The sequence below is a fragment of the Cornus florida genome, unplaced genomic scaffold (assembly GCF_030987335.1).
Source record: "Cornus florida cultivar Cherokee Brave unplaced genomic scaffold, ASM3098733v1 CherokeeBrave_3.0.0_Hap2_Chr09, whole genome shotgun sequence".
In the NCBI taxonomy this organism is placed as follows: domain Eukaryota; kingdom Viridiplantae; phylum Streptophyta; class Magnoliopsida; order Cornales; family Cornaceae; genus Cornus; species Cornus florida.
Window position 1 is genome coordinate 80855244 of NW_026775579.1, and position 21654 is coordinate 80876897.

General features: G+C 34.2%; 1 protein-coding gene across 1 annotated transcript; it reads left to right on the forward strand.

Moving 5' to 3' along the window:
- Window positions 1-4788: 4788 nt before the first annotated feature.
- Window positions 4789-8283, forward strand: LOC132274603 (sucrose transport protein-like). Its single transcript, XM_059775920.1, has 4 exons — window positions 4789-6135; window positions 7306-7369; window positions 7525-7568; window positions 7834-8283. Exons 1-4 carry the CDS (start codon window positions 4852-4854, stop codon window positions 7972-7974), a joined length of 1533 nt encoding a protein of 510 aa, XP_059631903.1. The 5' UTR covers window positions 4789-4851; the 3' UTR covers window positions 7975-8283.
- Window positions 8284-21654: the final 13371 nt, after the last annotated feature.

Here is a 21654-nt window from a genome sequence, read left to right on the forward strand (position 1 = left end):
TGATGGATTCTGAAACCACACATTCGTCATCTCCTGTCCTTCTTAAAGTCCCTCCTCCTTGGGTTTCTAATTCCCTTGAGGCTATGAACGATTTTGTTGTGCGGGTAGATGATTCTCTGCCTCAAGCAGAGGTATCCACTTCTGAATCGAACAATATTTTTACAAAAAAGGGAAAGAGAGATGATTTTGTTAGTCCGGCGTATCAAGTTCACCATTAATTCCGTAATGGAAGAGTTTAAAATCCCCGAGGGGGTATAGATTGCTGAATACCCAAATACTGCCGATTTCAGTTCTGGTGAAGGGGTGGGTGAAAATGAATTGCTTTTATCTGTTGGCCATCTGAATGCCCTTCGTTTTCCCCTTCATCCTTTTTATCATTTAATCTTCAATAAGTTAGGTATTGTCTCTCTTTAAGTAAACCCTAACTTTCTTAGAATAGTATCAGCTCCTCTTATACGTCGAAGGTTAAAGAGTCTTGATTTGACTCTCGCTGACTTATTGATCACCTATACTATTTCCAGACATCAGACCGAGCTTGGCCGTTATTATTTCACTTCTTCTCTTCAACAGAGGATATGTACAAACCTCCCTACTTCCGAAAAGAGATGGAAAGAGAGGATGATTATTGTTAGGGGGAATTGGTCTGTGTCGCAATTGGGATAAAGAGCTCGAGCCTGCAGTAGGATGCTCGAGCCTTGGACAGGGTGCTCGAGCCTTAACTGTTAAAGTCTCGGAATTAGTGTTGTAATGGTGGTAGATTAGATTTATGGAGTCCTAAACATCGAATAAGGATTAGGGATGATTTAAATAACTTTTAAATAAACAAAGTATGGAGAATGCTTAAGTGATTGTATAGAAAAAATATATATATATCAATCTGTTTCAGATTCTGTATATGTAGGACATGTGACATAGGAAACTTAAATAAATTATAAGTTGTCCTATCTTGTGTTAGCATAATATAATATTATTATTATGTATAACTTTGGATATTTAGATGTACTTTTGAAATTGTTACATCAATAGTTGGATTGTGTGGATTTAATGCACCGGTATGGGACGGTGGCATTCTAGGTACGGATTAACCAAAGAAGTTAAGTCCTACCTACTTTGTATAAGGGAATGGATTAACTAAAATGTTAAGTCCTACTTGTATTCAAGTCAGGTCAGCTGAATAAGTTGAATGACTTATAGAGGATTACTTGTAAATGATTAATTTATACTGGATTATATATATAATTATGGTACTATGATATGAGCTTGAGTCTCATGATCGATGGTTAGGGAGCGTATATGCATTGGGATGCATAACTGGTTATGATGGTTGGAGGTGTACCCTGCTTAGGTTTAGGTACACATGCCCACTTCGGGTGCGTTTTGTATGTTGCCTTTATTTAGGTTGAGACCGGCCTGTAGTCCAATGAGAATCCTTTAGTGTGGATATATATCTTTACGGATTATATAGTTATTTCATGGGTTAGCTATAGATGTATAGTTTTCCGATCTCTGTTTGGGTTGTCGTAGAAAGAACTTACTCGTGGGCTTGTCCCACTTTTATTTTTTCAGGTGTTCATCAATTCCAGGCTTAAAGTTGGTTCATGCTAAGCAGAGGCAGTCCACATCATTCTTCCGGATCTATGTAGGACTCTACTTATGTTTTAGTTTCTGTTTATGGTTTTTCAGTTGTTTCAGTTGGATTATCATTAGGGGTCCACTAGATGGATTCCCGAGTTGTAATGATGATTTAAGGTTTTTGGATATTAAGTTAAGGATTTTAATATTTAGTTTTCTTTTCTGCTTAATTATTTATTCATTAAATTCTTCTTGTATTCCCATGTTCATTTAAATATTAATTGTTTGGTATCCTTCGGATTTGTGCACGGACTTGATCACCCGTGACTCTAGAATCGAGGGATATCACATCGATAGCGACTTTACCCGGGCCTGCTCAAAATTGGGCTTCGATGGGCTAGTGGAAACTATTGAGGTAATACCTTATTTTAACGATGTGGATGATTCTTATTGGAGGGGGATTTTTCCCTCCACATATGTATGTGTGTGTGTATATATATATGATAATACTATTTGGATTTCCATTTGAGTTTCATTTGGATTGAATTTCATATTATAGTCTTATTTACATAGAAGGGGTAAATTGGTCTACTGATGCATGATATTTTTTATATACCACGAATCATGATACTATAAAGGTAATAAGGACTTCTTTCACTCTCAATTGTTGGGCATTTTGGCCCCTTCAAACCAATTTTTTTGACAAAAAAATATTACTTTTTGCACCGAGGGAAGGTCTTTGCAAAATTGAGCAAAGAATTGTAAAAAAAAAGGTTCAAACCTCATACTTATTTACAATTAAGTCAAATTTTAGAAAAAAATCATTATAATTTATCCATTATTATATGGTTCCTAATGATTATAGAAAAAAACAGCTTTTGATTGATGTATTGTTTAGTGAACAAGATGTTAGTGGTTTTTGCAACTATATATATTTTGGTGCTACTTTAATTTCTACCCAATAATTGAAGTAGTGGTGTGGTATCTTTGGTGTGGTATCTTTGGTGTGTTCTTTATTGCAGGGACTGCGCTGGCCCCTGAGCAGGGTATGGATTCAACAATTATATATTAATTTAAATTTAGACACACCTAAGGCTACGTTTGTTTCGACGATTTTTTTTTTTTTTCAAGTAAAATATTATTTTATTTTTATATTTACATTGAGGCTGAGGTCGAGTTTATAGGCCGAGGTATGTAAAATAATTTGTCAAAAATTGATAAATAATTAATTTTTGTTAAATTTTAAAACAAAAATTTCTTTGTAAATATTTTACAACAACTAAATACTAAAAAATAAAAAAATAATTTTTAAAAAATATTTTATATCTAAATCAACGGAGCACACATATTATTCTCCAAATTCAAAATATGCAAAGCTGCTCTTAAAAAAATGATAAATAGTGCTCAATACATTTACTCTTTTGAGAATGTCAATTTTAATTCATTATTTAATACACTTTTGCTATAAGATCCTTCTCACTAAAGTGTCGTTTAATAACTCACTTATCATTTATATTTTGATAATATGTAATGTTATATTTTGATGCTTGGCGAGTTTTGCATCAACAAATTGAATACGTTACAGGGAGTACTGCCAAGTTACATTAATACTTGACACGCAGTGTGTGTTTATATATTTGTTTTATATTGTAATAGCTATCCAATGCGAGTGAAAATCCGAGTCCGATAAACTAATATATATATATATGAAAAATATCACAGCCAAGTCGGTAGTGGTGTGAATACAAAATAGAGATTGTTTATCTACCTTTCTTTATGCTGACTTGTAGCCTGACATCAGGCAAATTATATAGTACTTTGAACGAATTATTTAACCAAAGTCACTTTTTAACCTAAATTATAATCAACCAAAATCACTTTTTAACCTAAATTATAATCAACCAAAATCACTTTTTAACCTAAATATGATTAATCAACCTACAAAGTCGTAGTTTTAGTCAAAAAAAAAAAAAAAAAAAAAAAAATAGCTATTGCGAGACCATTCCTACCAAAACTTAGTCAAATTGCTTTAGTTGATGGCATCACTTTTTCCCTTCCGTTTCGTCCACAAACAAAACTCGGTAAGAGTTTTGTGATGTAAAGCGAATCTTACCTATTAAAAACTCAACTAAGCGTAATTGATTTGCTTTATCACTAGCAGATCAGACCGACTCTTTTTATGGCACTCTTGTGGCTAACAAAGATATTCTAAACACACACTTGACATAACACACATTGGATGGTCTAAGCTAACAGTACTACATACTGTGTTGTACTGTAACCAAGTGTAAAGACTGCCATAATCACTCATATATGCGAGAATGATTGTATTGTTTACAATGATCACTTATACATCGTATGCGGGAGAGTAATTGTTGTATTGCAAATAAGGGTGGCAAATTATGGCATGACATGACAATACAATACGAACGTAATACGAGTTAAAAAGATTTGAATTTGACGTAAACGGGTTTGAGTTGAGTCATAAAAGGGTCAACACGATTAACTCGTTTATTTAATTGTATTGAGGAGGTCAACCCTTGTAACCCATTTATGATCCATTTAACTCAACATATTATAATCGTGAATATGACCTATGTAATATGTTACTTATTTAAACCCAATTATTATGAATAGTTAAGTCCTTCAACATAAATATTGTCTATGTTTTATAATTTTTCTTTTTATTTTAAATATTTGGATTAATTATATCATTTTTTTTTCTTCTATTATTTAGTATTTGATTAAATATTAAATGTCTTATTTTGATAAACAGGTCATTAAACGGGTTAACACGTTTATAAATGGGTTGGGCTAATGTTGAAGATTTTTCACACAATTATTAAATAAATTAATTTTAAATTTATTTACTTAATATAATACCCTTACATTGACACTGTCACGAAAATAACAAATTGTCACCCTGCAATATTGCAGGGAGGACTCTAATCACTACAAATGTAATTACAATCAAATAATTAGGGTTGGTGAATAACTGCAAATGTCCGCCACAAATTATAAAATGATCAATATTTGATGGGTTAGAAAAAAATTGAATAAAGCTTTGAAACAGTGATTAGTTGATCTTATTCCCAAAGATTAGGACAGTTTTATCAGACCCCACCAGTTGCAAGTTTCCCACACCGGCCAAGCAATGCCGCCAAAATCATCACACACAGTGTGTGTATTATGTTCCTATATATATAAGCATAAACAGAGAACAAGGCATTCATCTACAACACACACTGATCTAGCTAAATAGACAGAGAGAGCGAGAAAATGGAGAATGGTGTGGCTATGAAAGATGATAAACAAAAACCTCCTTCAGCTCTGCAACTCCAAAAAGACTCACTACCCCCGCCAGCCCCACTGCGAGACGTAATAATGGTGGCGTCCATCGCCACCGGAATTTGTTTCGTGTGGGCCTTGCAGCTCTCCCTCTTAACCCCGTACGTCCAGCTCCTTGGCATCCCCCACATGTGGGCCACCTTCATGTGGCTCTGCGGCCCCATCTCCGGCATGGTGGTGCAGCCCGTCGTTGGCTACTACAGCGACCGCTGCACTTCCCGTTTCGGCCGCCGCCGCCCCTTCATCGCGGCCGGCACCGTCCTCATCTCCGCCGCCATCTTTGTTATAGGCTTCTCTGCCGACCTCGGCCGCCACCTCGGCGACCCCACCACCAAAAAGACCCCCAAGCCCCGCGCCATCGTCATCTTCATCACCGGCTTCTGGATCCTCGACGTGGCCAACAACATGGTCCAGGGACCCTGTCGTGCCTTCCTAGGCGACCTCTCCGGCAACGACCAAAGCCGAACCAGAACCGCCAACGCCTTATTCTCCCTGTTCATGGCGGTCGGAAACGTGCTCGGCTATGCGGCCGGATCATACAGTCACCTCCACAATATGTTCCCATTCACAATCACTGAAGCATGTGATGTCTACTGTGCAAATTTGAAGAGTTGTTTTTTTCTCTCCATTATTCTGTTACTCAGCCTAACCGTGGTAGCATTTACAACAGTACACGAGAAGCCTATATATCTACCCAAACCGGAAACTTCCGGTGACTTTAAAGGGAAGGGACTAGGGAGGTTACCCTTTTTTGGGGAAATATTTGGTGCGTTGAAGGAGTTGCCTAGGACCATGTGGATTCTGCTTATGGTGACGTGTCTGAATTGGATTGGGTTCTTTCCGTTTCTGTTGTACGATACGGACTGGATGGGGAAGGAAGTTTATGGAGGAAAGGTAGGGGAAGGGAGAATGTATGATAAGGGTGTACACGCGGGTTCATTGGGTCTGATGCTGAACTCGGTGGTGCTGGGGATCACGTCGCTGACGCTGCAGGTCGTGGGGCGTGGCGGCGGTGCTGCAGGGAAGCGGCTTTGGGCGGGTGCCAACTTTCTGCTTGCGATTTGCTTGGCCATGACGGTGTTGATCACCAAAATGGCCGACTCCACGAGGCGGTTTCCCACCGTAGGTGGTGCTGGGGCCGATCCATTGCCGCCACCTGTTGGGGTGAAGATTGGCGCGTTTGCTCTATTTGCCGTCCTGGGCATCCCTTTCTCGGTGAGTTTTCATTTAAAATGTTAATTTTAAATAAAATTATTTATATATCGAGTTATAATTGACTGACCGTAAATATGTAATCCACCGTATAATCTATAATTTCGGAGCTCTATGTTTTCTTCACATCAATTGACTGTCAACTAAATTTATTCTTTGGCAAATAAAAAGAAAAAGAAAAAATAATTTTTTTTTTCAAAATTAATATTAAAACATATAGTAATAGACAATCCACCAATTGTGGGTAACAACCCTCATGCTACAAATAATGTGTCTAGAGTACCACGTGTATTCTCTGACAGTGAACGCGTACTTGGTACAACGTCACTATATTTGGGGTTTTTAGCTGTTTGATTAATTTCTACACCTCTTCAGTGAATTATATCAGACTATATACATATATATATATATATATATCAGACTAGATATATATATATATATATAGAACTTATCTATGAACTGGACTCGATCTGGACCATACTTTATCTATGATATGAACTTATCATGTTCCTATTTATGAGTCTGTCCCGCGGCACTTATTGTTGGTGAGCCAGAAAAGGGTTTTTTTTTTTTTTTGGAAAAAAAAAGAGCCAGAAAAGCTTGTGCTTTAAAGAAGAACAAGGATTTGTAAATTAAAATTATATCCAAATTTCTGATATATATATCTCTATATATATATATGTATGTATATTTGTGTGTGTATAGCTCTCCTTTGACTAGAGTCGCTTGAAAACAAATTACAAGGTGCTTAAATGCTTATACAAGTTTTGTTTCGCTTGAAAATTTCACTTTCAAAGTAGTAATTTTTAATCTTTGTCAAGTTTCAGCTCATTGTATTTTACTTTCTTTCCTCAAAGTTTTGTAGAACATTAAGAAAAAAATGTTTAAATGTGGAATAACGTTCACGTCAACAAGCTAAGCAATTTTGTATATATATATATATATATATATAGATAAAATGGAATATCGAGGCAACTATAGTATATAAATAAGCTCAATTATAAGAGACCTCGAGAAAGGTTGCCCAGCTGTGAACTACTTTATGTCTCCTAGCCCCTAGGCTTTCTAAATGTTGACATTTGTATATAAGTAGGTTCAATGTACTCATTTTATAGCAATAATTAATTATTTTTTTATAAGTAATAATTAATTATCTTTTTAATGGTTGTGCAGGTGATTACTGTTGTTCCCTATGCTCTAGCATCCATTTTTTCTACCAATTCTAATTCAGGACAAGGTAAAGAAGCATGTGCTGATTTTCAACTTTGTTTTTTTTTTTTTTTTTGGTTATTTTTATTTTAAAATTTATTCACAAGTCTTATTTTGAACATTTTTAGGGTATTGTTAAGGCCTTCTTCTAATATGATTGTAATGTTTGAATGTCACATGTAGGTCTCTCTATGGGAGTTCTGAATTTAGCAATAGTTATACCACAGGTGAGATTTTATTATTACACCAATAAGTTCGATTTGAGTTGCTTCCTTCTAGCATATTTATGAACATATGATCCATTGATATGTATAATATATGCCATATATCCTTTGTTTTCTCTATTACCAAATTTTATTTATTTAGAATTTCAAACATTTTACACTAGTAACCAATAATAACCGAATGATAATTCTGTGGTATAATATGAATAATTTATTAATAGAGGTGACTCAAATGTAGACTAATATGTTTTATAAATGTGTGAAACAGATGATTGTGTCTGTAGTGAGTGGACCATGGGATGCCCTATTTGGAGGAGGCAATTTACCAGCATTTATCGTCGGAGCCATTGCAGCCGCAGTAAGCGGGGTGCTCGCACTTACCGTGCTTCCATCTCCACCTCCATCTTGATACTTAATTCGGACACTCTATCACTGCTCATCTACTAAATGTTTTGGAAACCCACTGTTTGATCCATTAAAATATGTGTTTAAATTTTGGAGTCGAATTTTCATCATGTCTAGATATTTTAATATTTTATGAAAAAACTAGACCTACCTAATTTCCCCACAAAAGTCAAATAGGGAAGTTATTTCTTCTTCTTCTACTTCTTTTTTTTTTAGTTTATAATTGTAAAATATTCTTGTATCTCATCTTCCCACAATATGTCAATGTGGTTAATTATTAATGAGAAATCGTCCTTAATGTGTCACTTGGCTACATGTGATTTCGTTATCTTTTTTCTATTAGTGTGTGTCTCCTCTCTTGTCAATCGTATTTATACACGTCTCATTTTAGGACCACTTTGAGAGAATTATTTTTGATAATTGGTTGTTCCATATTAGACGGGATATTGCATATGTTCAGCAATGAATTATGGGGTGTTTTAGGAGTCTTGATATTATCATCAATGATATATATATATATATATTTAAAAAAAATTCATGCTAATCAAATGAATTCTAAAAAAATTATTTTATTTTCCTTCACCTTACCTTCCACCATTGATTTCCATCAAATCAAACAAACCCAAGCAGATTAATTTTACTAAATAAATACAATCAAGTAAAACTAGCATAGAGGGCATCCCCTCTAAAGAGAATAACAAGTACAAGGAAATCACAGAATTAAAAAAACATCTACAGTTGTAAGCTTTCTTTCAGGGAAATTTTTCTATAATTGCTCGGTGGCTCACAAGTTTCTTAAAAAAAGTTCATTCTAACAACCAAATGAATTCTAAAAAAAAATATTTTATTTTTCTTCACTTCACTTTTTTTCACTTTCCAGTATTGATTTTTTTTTTTTTTTTTCAGTATTGATTTCCATTTAAGCAAACAGACCCAAGTGGAAGAATTTTATTAAATAAATAAATCAAGTACAACTAGCACAAAGGGCATCCCCTCTAAGAGAATAACAAGAGACTAGAGTGGATAAATCCCAGCTCAAGCACAACGATATCACAGAATTAGAAGAACATATGCAACTGTAAGCTTTCCTTAAAGGAATTTTTTTGATAATTGCTCGGTGCACTGTGGGATGGGGGATAAATCCCAACTCAAGCACAACGATAATCACATAATTATGGGGTGGTGTTCTGGAGGCCCGACATCACAATCGTTGACAAAAAATTAAAAATATATTTTCTCATAAGTTCCTTCAAAAAAGTTCATGCTAGTCAAATGAATTATAAAAAAATTATTTTATTTTCATTCACTTCACTTTTATTCACTTTTCATCCAAGCAAACAAAACCCAAGGGGACGGATTTTATTAAATAAAGACAATCAAGTACAACTAGCATAGAGGCAACTAGGGCATCCCCTCAAGCACAACGAAATCACAAAATTAGAAGAACAACTGCATCGACAGCTGTAAACTTTCTCTCACAATTTTTTTTTATTTTATAATTATTCGGTGCATGTGGGATGGGAGATTGCATGTGTCTGGTGTTGGATTATGGAGTGTTCTAAGCGGGCGTGATATGAACAAAAAAAATTTTAAAAAAAATGAAAAGTAAATAAATAAGCAAGAAATGAAGTTATTTTTCCGTACTATTTATTTAAAAACAATAAATGGGCCGAATAATTAGACCTTTACCTCATCATCATTATTATTTTTTTCCTTTTTTTTTTGTGTGGAACATAAACAAAGAAGATATCCATCAATGGCATAGCCAATGTATCTAGATGTTCCCCCTCACCATCGGAGAATTTCTCATTAGTAGTACTAGTAGTAGCCCACTTGCTCGAGAGAATAAGTTGACTACAACTTCTCTTTAGCAACCCACTTATGATGATCAAGAGAATAAATTGACTTGATTTCAAAACCATCCATTTTTTTTATTCCAATGCTAGTCAATTTCATTTTCCACCGTTGTATATATGCAAGTGCGCATTCTTGGTGTATTAACGCTATGTTTGAATTAGAATCATAGAAAATTATGTCCAAACTTTTTTATTCAAAGAAAAAAAATTCCTTCAATTTTTCCAACTTTAAGACATCAATTGGATGTTCTCAAAAAGTGTAATTGAGCGTTTACGAGACTCTTTAACATTCAATTATTTAGTGGCAGAATGAATTTTTTTAGTGTTAGTTTTATGTCAATTTTTATCAAATTTTAGCGAACAATCTATTATGTTTGGTAACAATGTGACAAGAAATCGTTTGCTAATTGTTTATTATATGGACCTATCAAACAGAAATAATAATAGAAATAAGTTAACCATTGATTTGATTATGGCACATTTAAAATAATTAAGTTGTGCATGCAATAATTGACTAGTTGTTTATATTTTATTTTCTTTTGACTTAAGGGCGTGCATGTCGACCGCTCCTCCCTCTGGGCTTGACTCCTCTCTTATATGTGCTAAAAAAAAATAATTCCCCACTAATTTTTGTGTGGTTGTTATATGGACCTATCACACGCAATGATTAATTAGCGGTAGGAGAAAAGTGTATTCATTCCAAATTTTGATCATTCAAAATTTTGACAAGTTTGATTTTTGCTATATAAAACCAAATTCAAGCAGCTACTTTTTTCAATAGCATTTCATGAGAAGAAAATACTGAAGACAGATTATTAATTAATTTATTTTCTTAAGGAAATAATAATCCACAAAAAGTGACACATCGTTGATTTTTAATTAAATTATCGACCATCTTAATAAAGTGGAAAAAATCTACATATCAACATATTTATATTAAAATAAGTTTAGCCTAAAACTTTTAAGAAAAATTATAAAAAAGTGGACTTTTGGGAGTTTTATTTTCTGAAAATAAAATCAAAGTCAACACTTTAAAGTTATGGACTTTTAACCAAAATTTGAAGTAGACATGAAAAAATACGATTTATTTGTCCAAATTACTCTCATATCTTCTGTACTACGTTTGTGCATTTAAGTATTACTTTTGTGACAAGGGCAAAGGCAAAGGGTTAATGGTCGAGAAAGTCAAACCCAGGACCAAGCCCCATGACTGGTCTAATTTTTTCATGTCTACATCATGCTTTGATTAAAATTCTTAACTTTGAAAAGTAGCCGCTTGAATTAATATATGGTTTTATATAACAAAAACCAAACTTGGAAAAATTTTCAATGATCAAAATTTTGAAGGTATGAATACACTTATCTCCTACCTCTAATTAATCATTCTCACAAGTTATTTTCTCAAACAAAAATTGGTGGGCATTAAAAATTTTAGCACATGTAAGAGTGGAGTCAGGCCCACGGAGAGAGGGAGAGAGAGAGAGGTCGACATGCACCATCCTCTTTATCATTCTCACTAGTCAATTATTTTATGCACAAATTAATTAATTTACATGTGCCATAATCAAATCAATGGTTAATTTATTTATACATATATATGTACAAAAAATACTACCCGAAAATATTAAAGATAATTTGGCCTAATAACTAGTGTTTTTCTAGATCTGCATTAAACTTTAGTCACCGTATATAACTTCAAAAAGTGTTATATTTGGTTCCTTTCCTAATAATAAGACCTCCTAAAATTCATTTTTTTAATAAATTTTTCAAACTTTGATCTAAATAACATGATTATTTCATAAACCAATGAGGTATTCAAGTGATATCTTCCTTTTTTCTCAAAATAAAAATTGAGAATTCAAAAAATAATGAGTGTCTATAATTAACCAAACCGAAAATATTTCTGTTCGCACAAAGTTGACAACAAATTTGACAAGTGGGGTTGTATAGTGAAGAAATTATTAAGTGATAGTATAGGGTTGGACGTTAATAATACATACTAGTGACGTAGCGTCTCATAATTGCGTTGAGAATACTGGAGTAAAATTGTGAACAGTCTTAATCATGCTGTACAAGAAGGAAGGCCTCAGCCAGTCAGCCTATCCCAAATCAGAGTAGACGACAAATTTAGATGGGGCTGAAGGCTGCCATGTGATTGACCCCTAGTTTGTTCATTTATGGTATAAGTCAAATTAAATCACATAGATGATTGATGAGAGTAGTACCTACTTTTTTGCAGAGTAGTATTTAAAGATATGCGTAGTATATATATATCTATATATATATATATATATAGTGAAAATCAAAGGACCTTGTGACACGAAGATGGTCTGAACCAAACGTGGGCAAACTAGCCCACAGGACAACAAAATCATTTTTTTAACACCTTATTGCTACGTGTTGACTTTAAAAATGGTGTGAATGCAATCTGCGGTGATGGTGTGTGTATCTTTTTGGTAGAAGAGTCATTAAGGGTCCTAGGGTCGGTCTCTCTTATTGTTTGGAGTTCTTTTTTCTACTCTCCTCCGTTTCCTAATAATTATTCATTTTTACTTTATAAATTATTTTAAAATATTTATTCAATATTAAATTTAAACAATATTTTTTACATCTTTCAATCAAAAGTTCTTAAAATTTAAAACTTAATTATATATGTATTGAAACTTAAAAAGATAATTTGTTCATTTATGGTATCAGTCAAGTCAAATCAAATCACATAGATAGATCGAGTAGTAGTGTAGTACCTACTTTTATACAGAGTAGTATTTAAAGATATACATAGTGTGTGTGTATATATATATATGTATGGTGAAAATCAAAGGACCTTGTTACACGAAGATGGTCTGAACCAAACGTGGGCAGTAACTAGAGCACAAGACAACAAAATCATTTTTTGTTACACCTTATTGTCACGTGTTGATATATATTTTTTTTTTTAATTTTTTTTTTTTATACTTCCTCGTCCCATAATAATTATTTATTTTTACTATTTAAATTGTCCTAAAATATTTATCCACTTATCAAATTTAAATAATATTTTTTTACATCTTTCTATAAAAGACTTTTAAAATTTTAAAAAATTTCAAACTTAATTATATATATATTCAAACTAAAAAGGGTAGCTTTGTAATTTTTGAGGGAGACAATACAATAATTACATGTCCCCTTAAAAAGTTCTACTCCCCATAAGAGACGTCTAATATGAGACGAAGGGAGTATTACATTTACAACCTTTTTCTGTTTAACCCTTTTTTTTTTTTTTTTTTTTTTTTTTTTTTTTGTTTCATTTTTCTAATTGCTTGGATCTTTAAACTTCTATTAATCAACTAATGGGATTCTATAAATTGGGGGCTTCTTTATTTTATGAAAAATGATTATCAAATGAAGGCCCCTTAAGCTTTCTATTGGGTCAAAACTTTTCACTATGCACAAGGGCGGATTCAGTATTTTTTTGTTAAGGTGGACTAATTTTAATATGGTGGCTGGGTTGACTTGGGCTTGATTGGTTGGATTAATACTATTAATAATTTATTTTTTTTTGGGACTGGGCTAATATTAGTATAGTAAAGAAAAAAAAAAAAAAAAATTTCAGATAGCCCTTCTATCTGTATTTGACTATGCATACGAGTGTTCTTATTTCATTAACCGTTTGATGCTAAACCTTTAATTGAATAGAAAAAAGTTAAAAATTTTATTTTTTGCGTTCTCAAATCTCAACCCAGATGCGGAGGGAACTCGTGTCTTACAATGTTACACGATGACTATTGTAATCCTTGATAAAATTGGAAATTGTATATGCGTTGATAAATTTTGTCCTACAAGTAAAAAAATAAAAATAAAAATAAATAAAAGAACGTTGTCGATGATAAAGAGTTGAAATGAAAATTCACGGCCATTTATTTACTTTGAAAGCATATTACTTTCATTCTACTCCTGGATTTCTTTACTTTGAAAGCAAATTACTTTCATTTTACTCTTGGATTTCTTTTCACGTTAAGGGTACTCTTGTTGTTTGTGATACCCCCGGATTTACGAATGCGGGTTGGCCAGGCCCACGCCCGAATACCCGGAGATATAAAAAATAAATCGGCAATAAACGAATACAGAGTATAAAAGAATAAATAGAAATAAATAATTTGCTGAAAGAAAACTAAAATAACAATCCAATAACTTCTCAGAATAAATTCTTATTAATAATAAAAACATTCTGATACAATTAATCCTCCATTAATACAACTCGGGAATCCATATTGTATGGACCTCTAGAAAAAAATTCAAAATAGAACAAATACAAGTAACACATAGACATATAATCAAATACTCAAGTAACACTTAATTCAATTCAACCCATAAGTAATTAGTCAAATAATCAATTAAATAATTAAAAATACAATTAAAATAAATAAATAAATAAATACCGAGACTATCTTTTTAAAATTAGGGGTATTACATTCTTCCCTCCTAACAAAAGGAATTCCGTCCTCGGAATTCACCCTTAATTTCTTCCATTATGCATGGAAATTGTGAGCGAAAAACATCCTCCTATTCCCAAGTAGACGCAACCTTACGATAAGGGCTCCACTTAACTCCAATATACTAAGTGGTATACAGGGTTCCTATATTTTAAGAAACACAATAATCATACAATGCATAGGGTGTATCAAACAACAACGGAATCCTCCCATTTCGATAAGGGAATGATCTACATACCTTCAAGTGCCATAGAATATACGCACAAACTCCTATGCACCCAGCGCTAATAATTTGGTAACGCTAATCCAGAGTCGACTGCCTTAATTGCGAAACACAATTCTCTAAAGGTCAATGTAATAAGTAAAATTGACCGTTCTCCAAAAATCGCCTTTCTTCCTATATGGAAAACAGAATGAGCAAATTACTCCCTCATACAAAAACTCTAGTATACGAGTTCAACAATTTACAACATGCTGCCTCCCAATCGCGCGCAGTTCAATACAAAGGGAAGTATCTCTTTCTGACATATTTTTAAATGGAGTCAAGGTCTGATTGTACAACCCTTACTTCCATTTCCAACCAACAAATGAGAGGTATGCATTGTGAAAGATACAAAACCTCCAAAGTTGTCACACTAACCTCCTTGTGCCAACAATATCACAGACAAAATTCCGACAAGTGAAGTAAACACTTTCAACTGTCCATGAAAATCTAGAATATACGCCTCAAACATATCCTTTATGGTCTAATTTAATCTCTCGATTAATTCCTCTGTCTATAGATATGAAGTAGAGTTGTTGCTCCAAAATCTTCATAAAGCTCATTCGAAATAGCACTTTACATCTACTAATATAGACATTCACATACTATAACACCACTATCACTGAACTATAGAACTACTATGAAGTTCTAAAATAAGCATCACTCAAATTTATGTCCTCAAGCGATCTTTCTTAATCTACCACTCGGATTCCATATGGAAAATTGAATTTCCAAATCAATGTCAATCCTTCCCACCGACTGTCACTCCTGTTTAGTTCAACTTTCATATTTGTTATAGGAAGTGGCTAAAGATTCCTATGATATCTGATGATTAACTTTCTACCTTTGTAGACATGTTTTACACCTAGGGCAATTATATACACGTCCCTATCCATACCTGTTCACCAAAACCAACATTTAATGTCGTGATGTACCTTCTAACCGTCTAGGTGTACCAAGAAAAATTATAAATTTCCATCTCAGTCGCCCGACCGTCATATCACTATTTACAGAAACTACTAACTCCTCCTCCAGTAACTTAAACTCCATCTGAGTAAGGTAACACCTTCTCTGGGGTTAGCTTCGATATTCAAAATTGACCTCCTGAACTACCTTGGTTATAATAAGTGTTATTATTACACCTGTTATACATTCAACTGATAACTCATCAACGAACCGAAAGATTTAAATATCTTATTGGTTGTTGAGAGCATCCACTTCCATCTTCGCTTCTAACAGACGAAACTTAAGCTCTATTTAAGAGAAAACGTTACGCGGAAGACTTAATACGAAACATCCTAGAGACACTTGAACCTGGAGTGCTCTGATACCAACTGTGATACCCCTCGGATCCGAGACACGGGTTGATCAGGCCCAGGCCCAAACCCGAGGGAATATCAAACAATTAATATTTTATAATGAACACGGAATACAAAATAAATTAAGAAATGAAATTAAAGCTGGAAGGAATACAAAATAAATTAAGAAATGAAATTAAAGCTGGAAGGAACTAAAAATAGAATCCGCAAAATATTATAATTATTAAAATCCATCAAACCCAAACTCCAAAACTCCATCAGTTTACAACTTGGGAATCCATCTCTAGTGGACCCCTATTAAACATCCAAACGGAAGATAGAACAAATGTAATAAACGTCAAGAAATAAAACTATAGAGAGAGCCCTACATCGTCGAAAGAGTGAATAAAGACCTCTGCTCAGCACGAACACGTCTAAGCCTGGAACTGTCGTGTACCTGAAAAATAGAAGTGGGTCAGGCCCACGCGCAAGTTCTATACTACTACAATCCAAACAGAGGCCCGATACGCATGTACATCCTAAACAATTCAACAATAACTAATAGTCCGTAAATATATATATAGTCACACTAAAGGACTCCCACTGGACTACAGGCCGGTCTCAACCTGAATAGAGGTAACATGCTAAAACGCACACGAAGTGGGCATATGTACCTATACCTAAACAGGGTACACCTCCAACCATCGTAGCCAGCTACACATCCCGATACATATACGCTCCCTAGCCATCGGTCCTGAGGCTCAAGCTCATACCGAGGCACCATAACAGTACATATATAAAATCCATCCAAAACCCCTGGTATTGCCGCTCAACAAGTAGTTGCCATGACAATACAAATCCACGGGACATAACTTTTAGTTAATCCCATCCTTATTCCAAGTAGGTGGGTAATGGTATTGTTTTAAAAACCAAACCCATCCTTAGTATGCCACCGTCCCATACCGGTGCCTACTTTCCAATCCTCCAGTAGTCAATAATACCAATAAATCAAGTATATATCAACTAAATTCCAACATCCAACATTCAATGTTAGCAGTGATAAAATAAGCATTGATAAACAGGGTCACAACAACAACATATACATGCCCAATTTAAGTTGTTCCCTTTAGTCTGATATAAAGACAGAATTAATTAAAACTTCCATTTAACACCTTACAAATGACATATAGATATGTAGGGTATGTATCACAAAATCCTAACCTCCACAGTTGATACTAACTGTGATAATGTAAGCATCAAAACAATATTCACAGTATGTATGTAGACATGCTCAAATTATAGTGTTCCACAAAACCGATCTAGTGTTAAACTCAAATCCTCCTAGTATTTAAGTTCCAACAGTTGCTATTACAGAAGTTAAAATAGCTATCATCTAGACCCATCCTTCCAATAATTTATACTAGCGGTGGTAAGGAAAAACGTGAACCACAGAACCACAATGCATCCACAAACATGCTTAGTCTAGGTTGGACAAGCATACAACACTACTGTAACTACCAGTTTCATAGCAAAACAGATATCATTTTAGTTTGGTTTAATCTTCATTAATCCTGGAATCATTTAAGAGTGCAAAGAGTATGAAGCCTAAGGGAAAGAGTAAGGATAGAATCTTGCCTCAGAAACTTTTGTTCAAAGTTTTAACGTCGTCTTCTTAAAAAATCCCGGCGAGTTCCAAAACCCGGTTACTGTTCACGGGTACGAAACACTATTCCCAAACTCAAAATCTGATCTCCACCGTTCAGATTGTGCGACACTGAGTCATGAACCTATCCTCCAAATTTTAGCTCGATCGGACCACGGACGAAGCGGGATCGGATGTTTGATGAAATCTGGGCAGAATGGAAAAAAAACCTGTGCGACCCAATTACTGTTCACGAGTACGAATCACTGTTCCTGAGGTCAAACTCTGATCTCCACCGTTCAGATTATGCGTCACTGAGTCCTGAACCTCTCCTCCAAAATTCAGCTCGATCGGACCACGGACGAAGCGGGATCGAAGCTTTGATCAAATCTTGGCAGAATGTGAAAAACTGCGTTTTTCCTTCTCCACTTCCACAAAACATGTGCTTTGTTTAAAAAAACACCCTACACAGACGTCTACCTTATACGTATAGAGTTTTCTTAAACCCTAGGTTCATTTAAGTCCAACTCACAATCCTAACCGGCCCATCCAATTAACGTAGAAACCTACGACGGCTATAAAATAAAACCCTAATTTATACTGTAATTAAAACCCTAGTTAGATGTATTTACCTAATTACCCTATTCACCATTAAATACTTAACAAATAATCTAATTGAACAAAATAATAATTAGTAAACCCAACTAAACCAAATAAGACACACATAAAATAAGACACACATAGAATAATTAAACCAATTACACTTAAACCATTAATGCCAATTAAATAATTAAAACACTAACAAGTAATTCCAATCAAATAACTAAACCAATTACACTTAAACCATTAATGCCAATTAAATAATTAAAACATTAACAAGTAATTCTAATCAAATAACTAAAAATAAATATCATTTAAATAAATTAAATCACCACAAAAGAAAACAATTAAGCACCTAATAAAAAAATAATGACACATAAGCAAATAAAATGCACTTAAATAATAAATTAAATACCATTAAATACCAGGAATATCCTTTTTAAAATTAGGGGTATTACAGTTATCAACTTGGAATTGAATGCGAAATCAATTAGTGGAAACCTTGGACATGAAATCCCGGAGTAAACCAAGACTTAAACGGTTATTTCGGGTATTAACCCGTTGGGAAGACCACCCAAGTGTGCACTATAAATGGGGAGAACTCATACCCCCCGCACTAGAGCCAAACTCTAGTTATGTCACTTGTAACAATGTTCCAAGAGAATCCAAAATCATAATCAAGTTCAAAACTTGTGATACCCCTCGGATCCAAGACACGGGTTGATCAGGCCCAAGCCCAAACCCGAAGGAATATCAAACAATTAAAATTTTAAAACAAACACAGAATATAAAAAGATTTAAGACTTTAAATAATAAAGCTGAAAGAAATATTAAATATAAAAATCCTCCAAACGATAATGAATAATAAAATCCAATTCTCCAAAACCTCCAAGAGTACAATTCGGGAATCCATCTAGTGGACCCCTAAATCAAATCCCAACTAAACATAAAATAACTGGAAATAAAACCAAATCTAAATTATGGAATGAAACCCTACGTCGTCGGTAGAGTGAATGATAGTCTCTGCTCAACACAATTAAGCCTAAGACTGGAACCGTTCGATACCTGAAAAATATAAGAGTGGGTCAGGCTCATGAACAAGTTTTAATCTAACTACAATCCATACAGTGACCCGATACAAAGATACACCCTAGATATCTCACAATATCTATGTGATACCCCCGGATTTCAGGATGCAGGTTGGCCAGGCCCACGCCCGATTACCCTAGGATATCAAACCAATTAGCAAGAAACGAACACATAATACAATTAAGGAAATGGTAATAAATAAAACTGCTGAAAAGATATTAGAATGATAATCCAAAACTAAAAGCCTCAGAATAAAATTTTATAAATAAAGTATAAATCTGATACATCTAACTTTTCCAATTCTAATATAACTCGGGAATCCATCTGGTGGACCCCTAATCAAAACAAATACTGGAAAGCGAACAATTGAAAAGAAGTCCACTGCTAAACCATGAAGAAACCTCTTACGTCGTTGGTAGAATGAGTAGTCGTCTCTGCTCAGCACGAACCAGCTCTAAGACCTGGAACCGTCCGTTACCTTAAAAATAATAGTGGATCAGGCCCACGAACAAGTTCTATCATAACTACAATCCAAACAGATACCCGATACGCAGCTATATCCTAGATGTCTCAACCATATCTATATAGTCCGTAATAGATAAATATATATCCACACTACAGGACTTCTCATTAAACTATGTTGAGGTCTCAACCTGAATAGAAGGCAACATGCAATACGTACTTGAGTGGGAATGACTACTTAAGCCTAACAGGGTATACCTCAACCAACATAGCTAGCTACGCATCCTACTGCATACACGCACCCTAACCGTCGACTATGAGACTCAAGCTTAGATCGCGGTACCATAATTTATATATATAAATTCCCATCCAAACCAATGTAGTGACGCTCAACTGTTCGTCGCTCAAGACACAACATTTATTCAGTATTTAAATGTTTTAATTAAATCCCTATCCTTCCTAATACAGAAATATAAACAACCATCCAGTATGTCGTTCAACTGTTTTAGTTGACAGGACATGAAACCATGTTGGATTTAACTATTTTAGTTAATCCATTCCATATGTATGAATGGGTAGGAATTAGCGTTGTGACCTAATCTGTCCCTCAGTATGACACCGTCCCATACCGGTGCATACATGCAAATGATCCGTAAATGATGCAACATTTCATACTGTACACCAAATAAAGTCCACATTATCCATATAGTTGATAAACACAGTATTTGAAACAAGTTATCAACTAAAAATCCAGAATCCATCCATGTAATAAAACGATACAAAGTTTACTAATTCGTCAAGTTAAATTCCAGCATCCATCCAGGTAATTGATAGAAAATATATATTTAATTCTTCAATTAATTACAAGCCAACATCCAATTAGATTGATAACTAGGTTTTGTCAATCTAATACCAAACCCTAATCCAAGTAATTGCAGTGTAATGCTTAATATTATAACAATTAATATTCCAAGCTTAAATCCATGCATTGCAGAAATGAATTTAGCATTTCAACCATTAATATCCAATTATGCACAGACCAAACTTGTTAATTAAATAATCCTAGTGTGCAACCAAAACAAGATTTTAAAATATAAACATATTCCGTTAAATTGCTAAAATTAAATTAGGCAATTGAACTCCTTCCATCCGTTAACCACCTGTACTGTGGTACACTTTCCTACGGTTAAATCCAGGAGTACTAAGACCTTAATTTATTAAAATTGGCTCTAATACATCATGATATAATGTTTGGAATCCATGTTCCAACCATTCTTGGTTGCTAGACACAGTTTGCACAATTACATCCTTTCGGCCCGTTAAGTCCGTAACCTGCCTCCGGCTTACTTTAGATTTTCCTATGGTTTACAACATTAGTATATAGATAGATTAATGCATCCTAGGCCCTTAATACTCCATGAATTAAGGTTTAAAACCATCACAGTAACCCAAACACAGCTAAAAACAACCCAGTTTGAACCAACAGTGCGTAATTAAACTTCTGTAATGCACAAAACCATAGAGCTGTGATACCCCTCGGATCCGAGACAAGGGTTGATCAGGCTCAGGCCCAAACCCGAGGAAATATCAAACAATTAAAGTATTTTAAAACGAATACAGATGACAAAAAGAACAATAAAGATAGAATAAAACTGCAAGAAATAATAATAATAAAATCCTCCATGTGTAACTGAAAACTGAAACTCCAATCGTCCAAAACTTCAAAGTTACAACTTGGGAATCCACTGATGGACCCCTAACTAAAAATTCAACTGAGACTGAAACTGAAAATAGATAATACTAGAAACATTGGGGAAAGTCCTACGTAATCCAATGAAAGTGAGACTGTCTTTGACAAGCACGATCGAGCTCTAAGGCTGGAACCGTCCTGTACCTGAAAAGAATAATAAAGGAGTGGGTCAGACCCACGAGCAAGTTCTAATCTAACTGCAATCCATACAGTGACCCGATACGCAGATACATCGTAGACACCTCACAATATC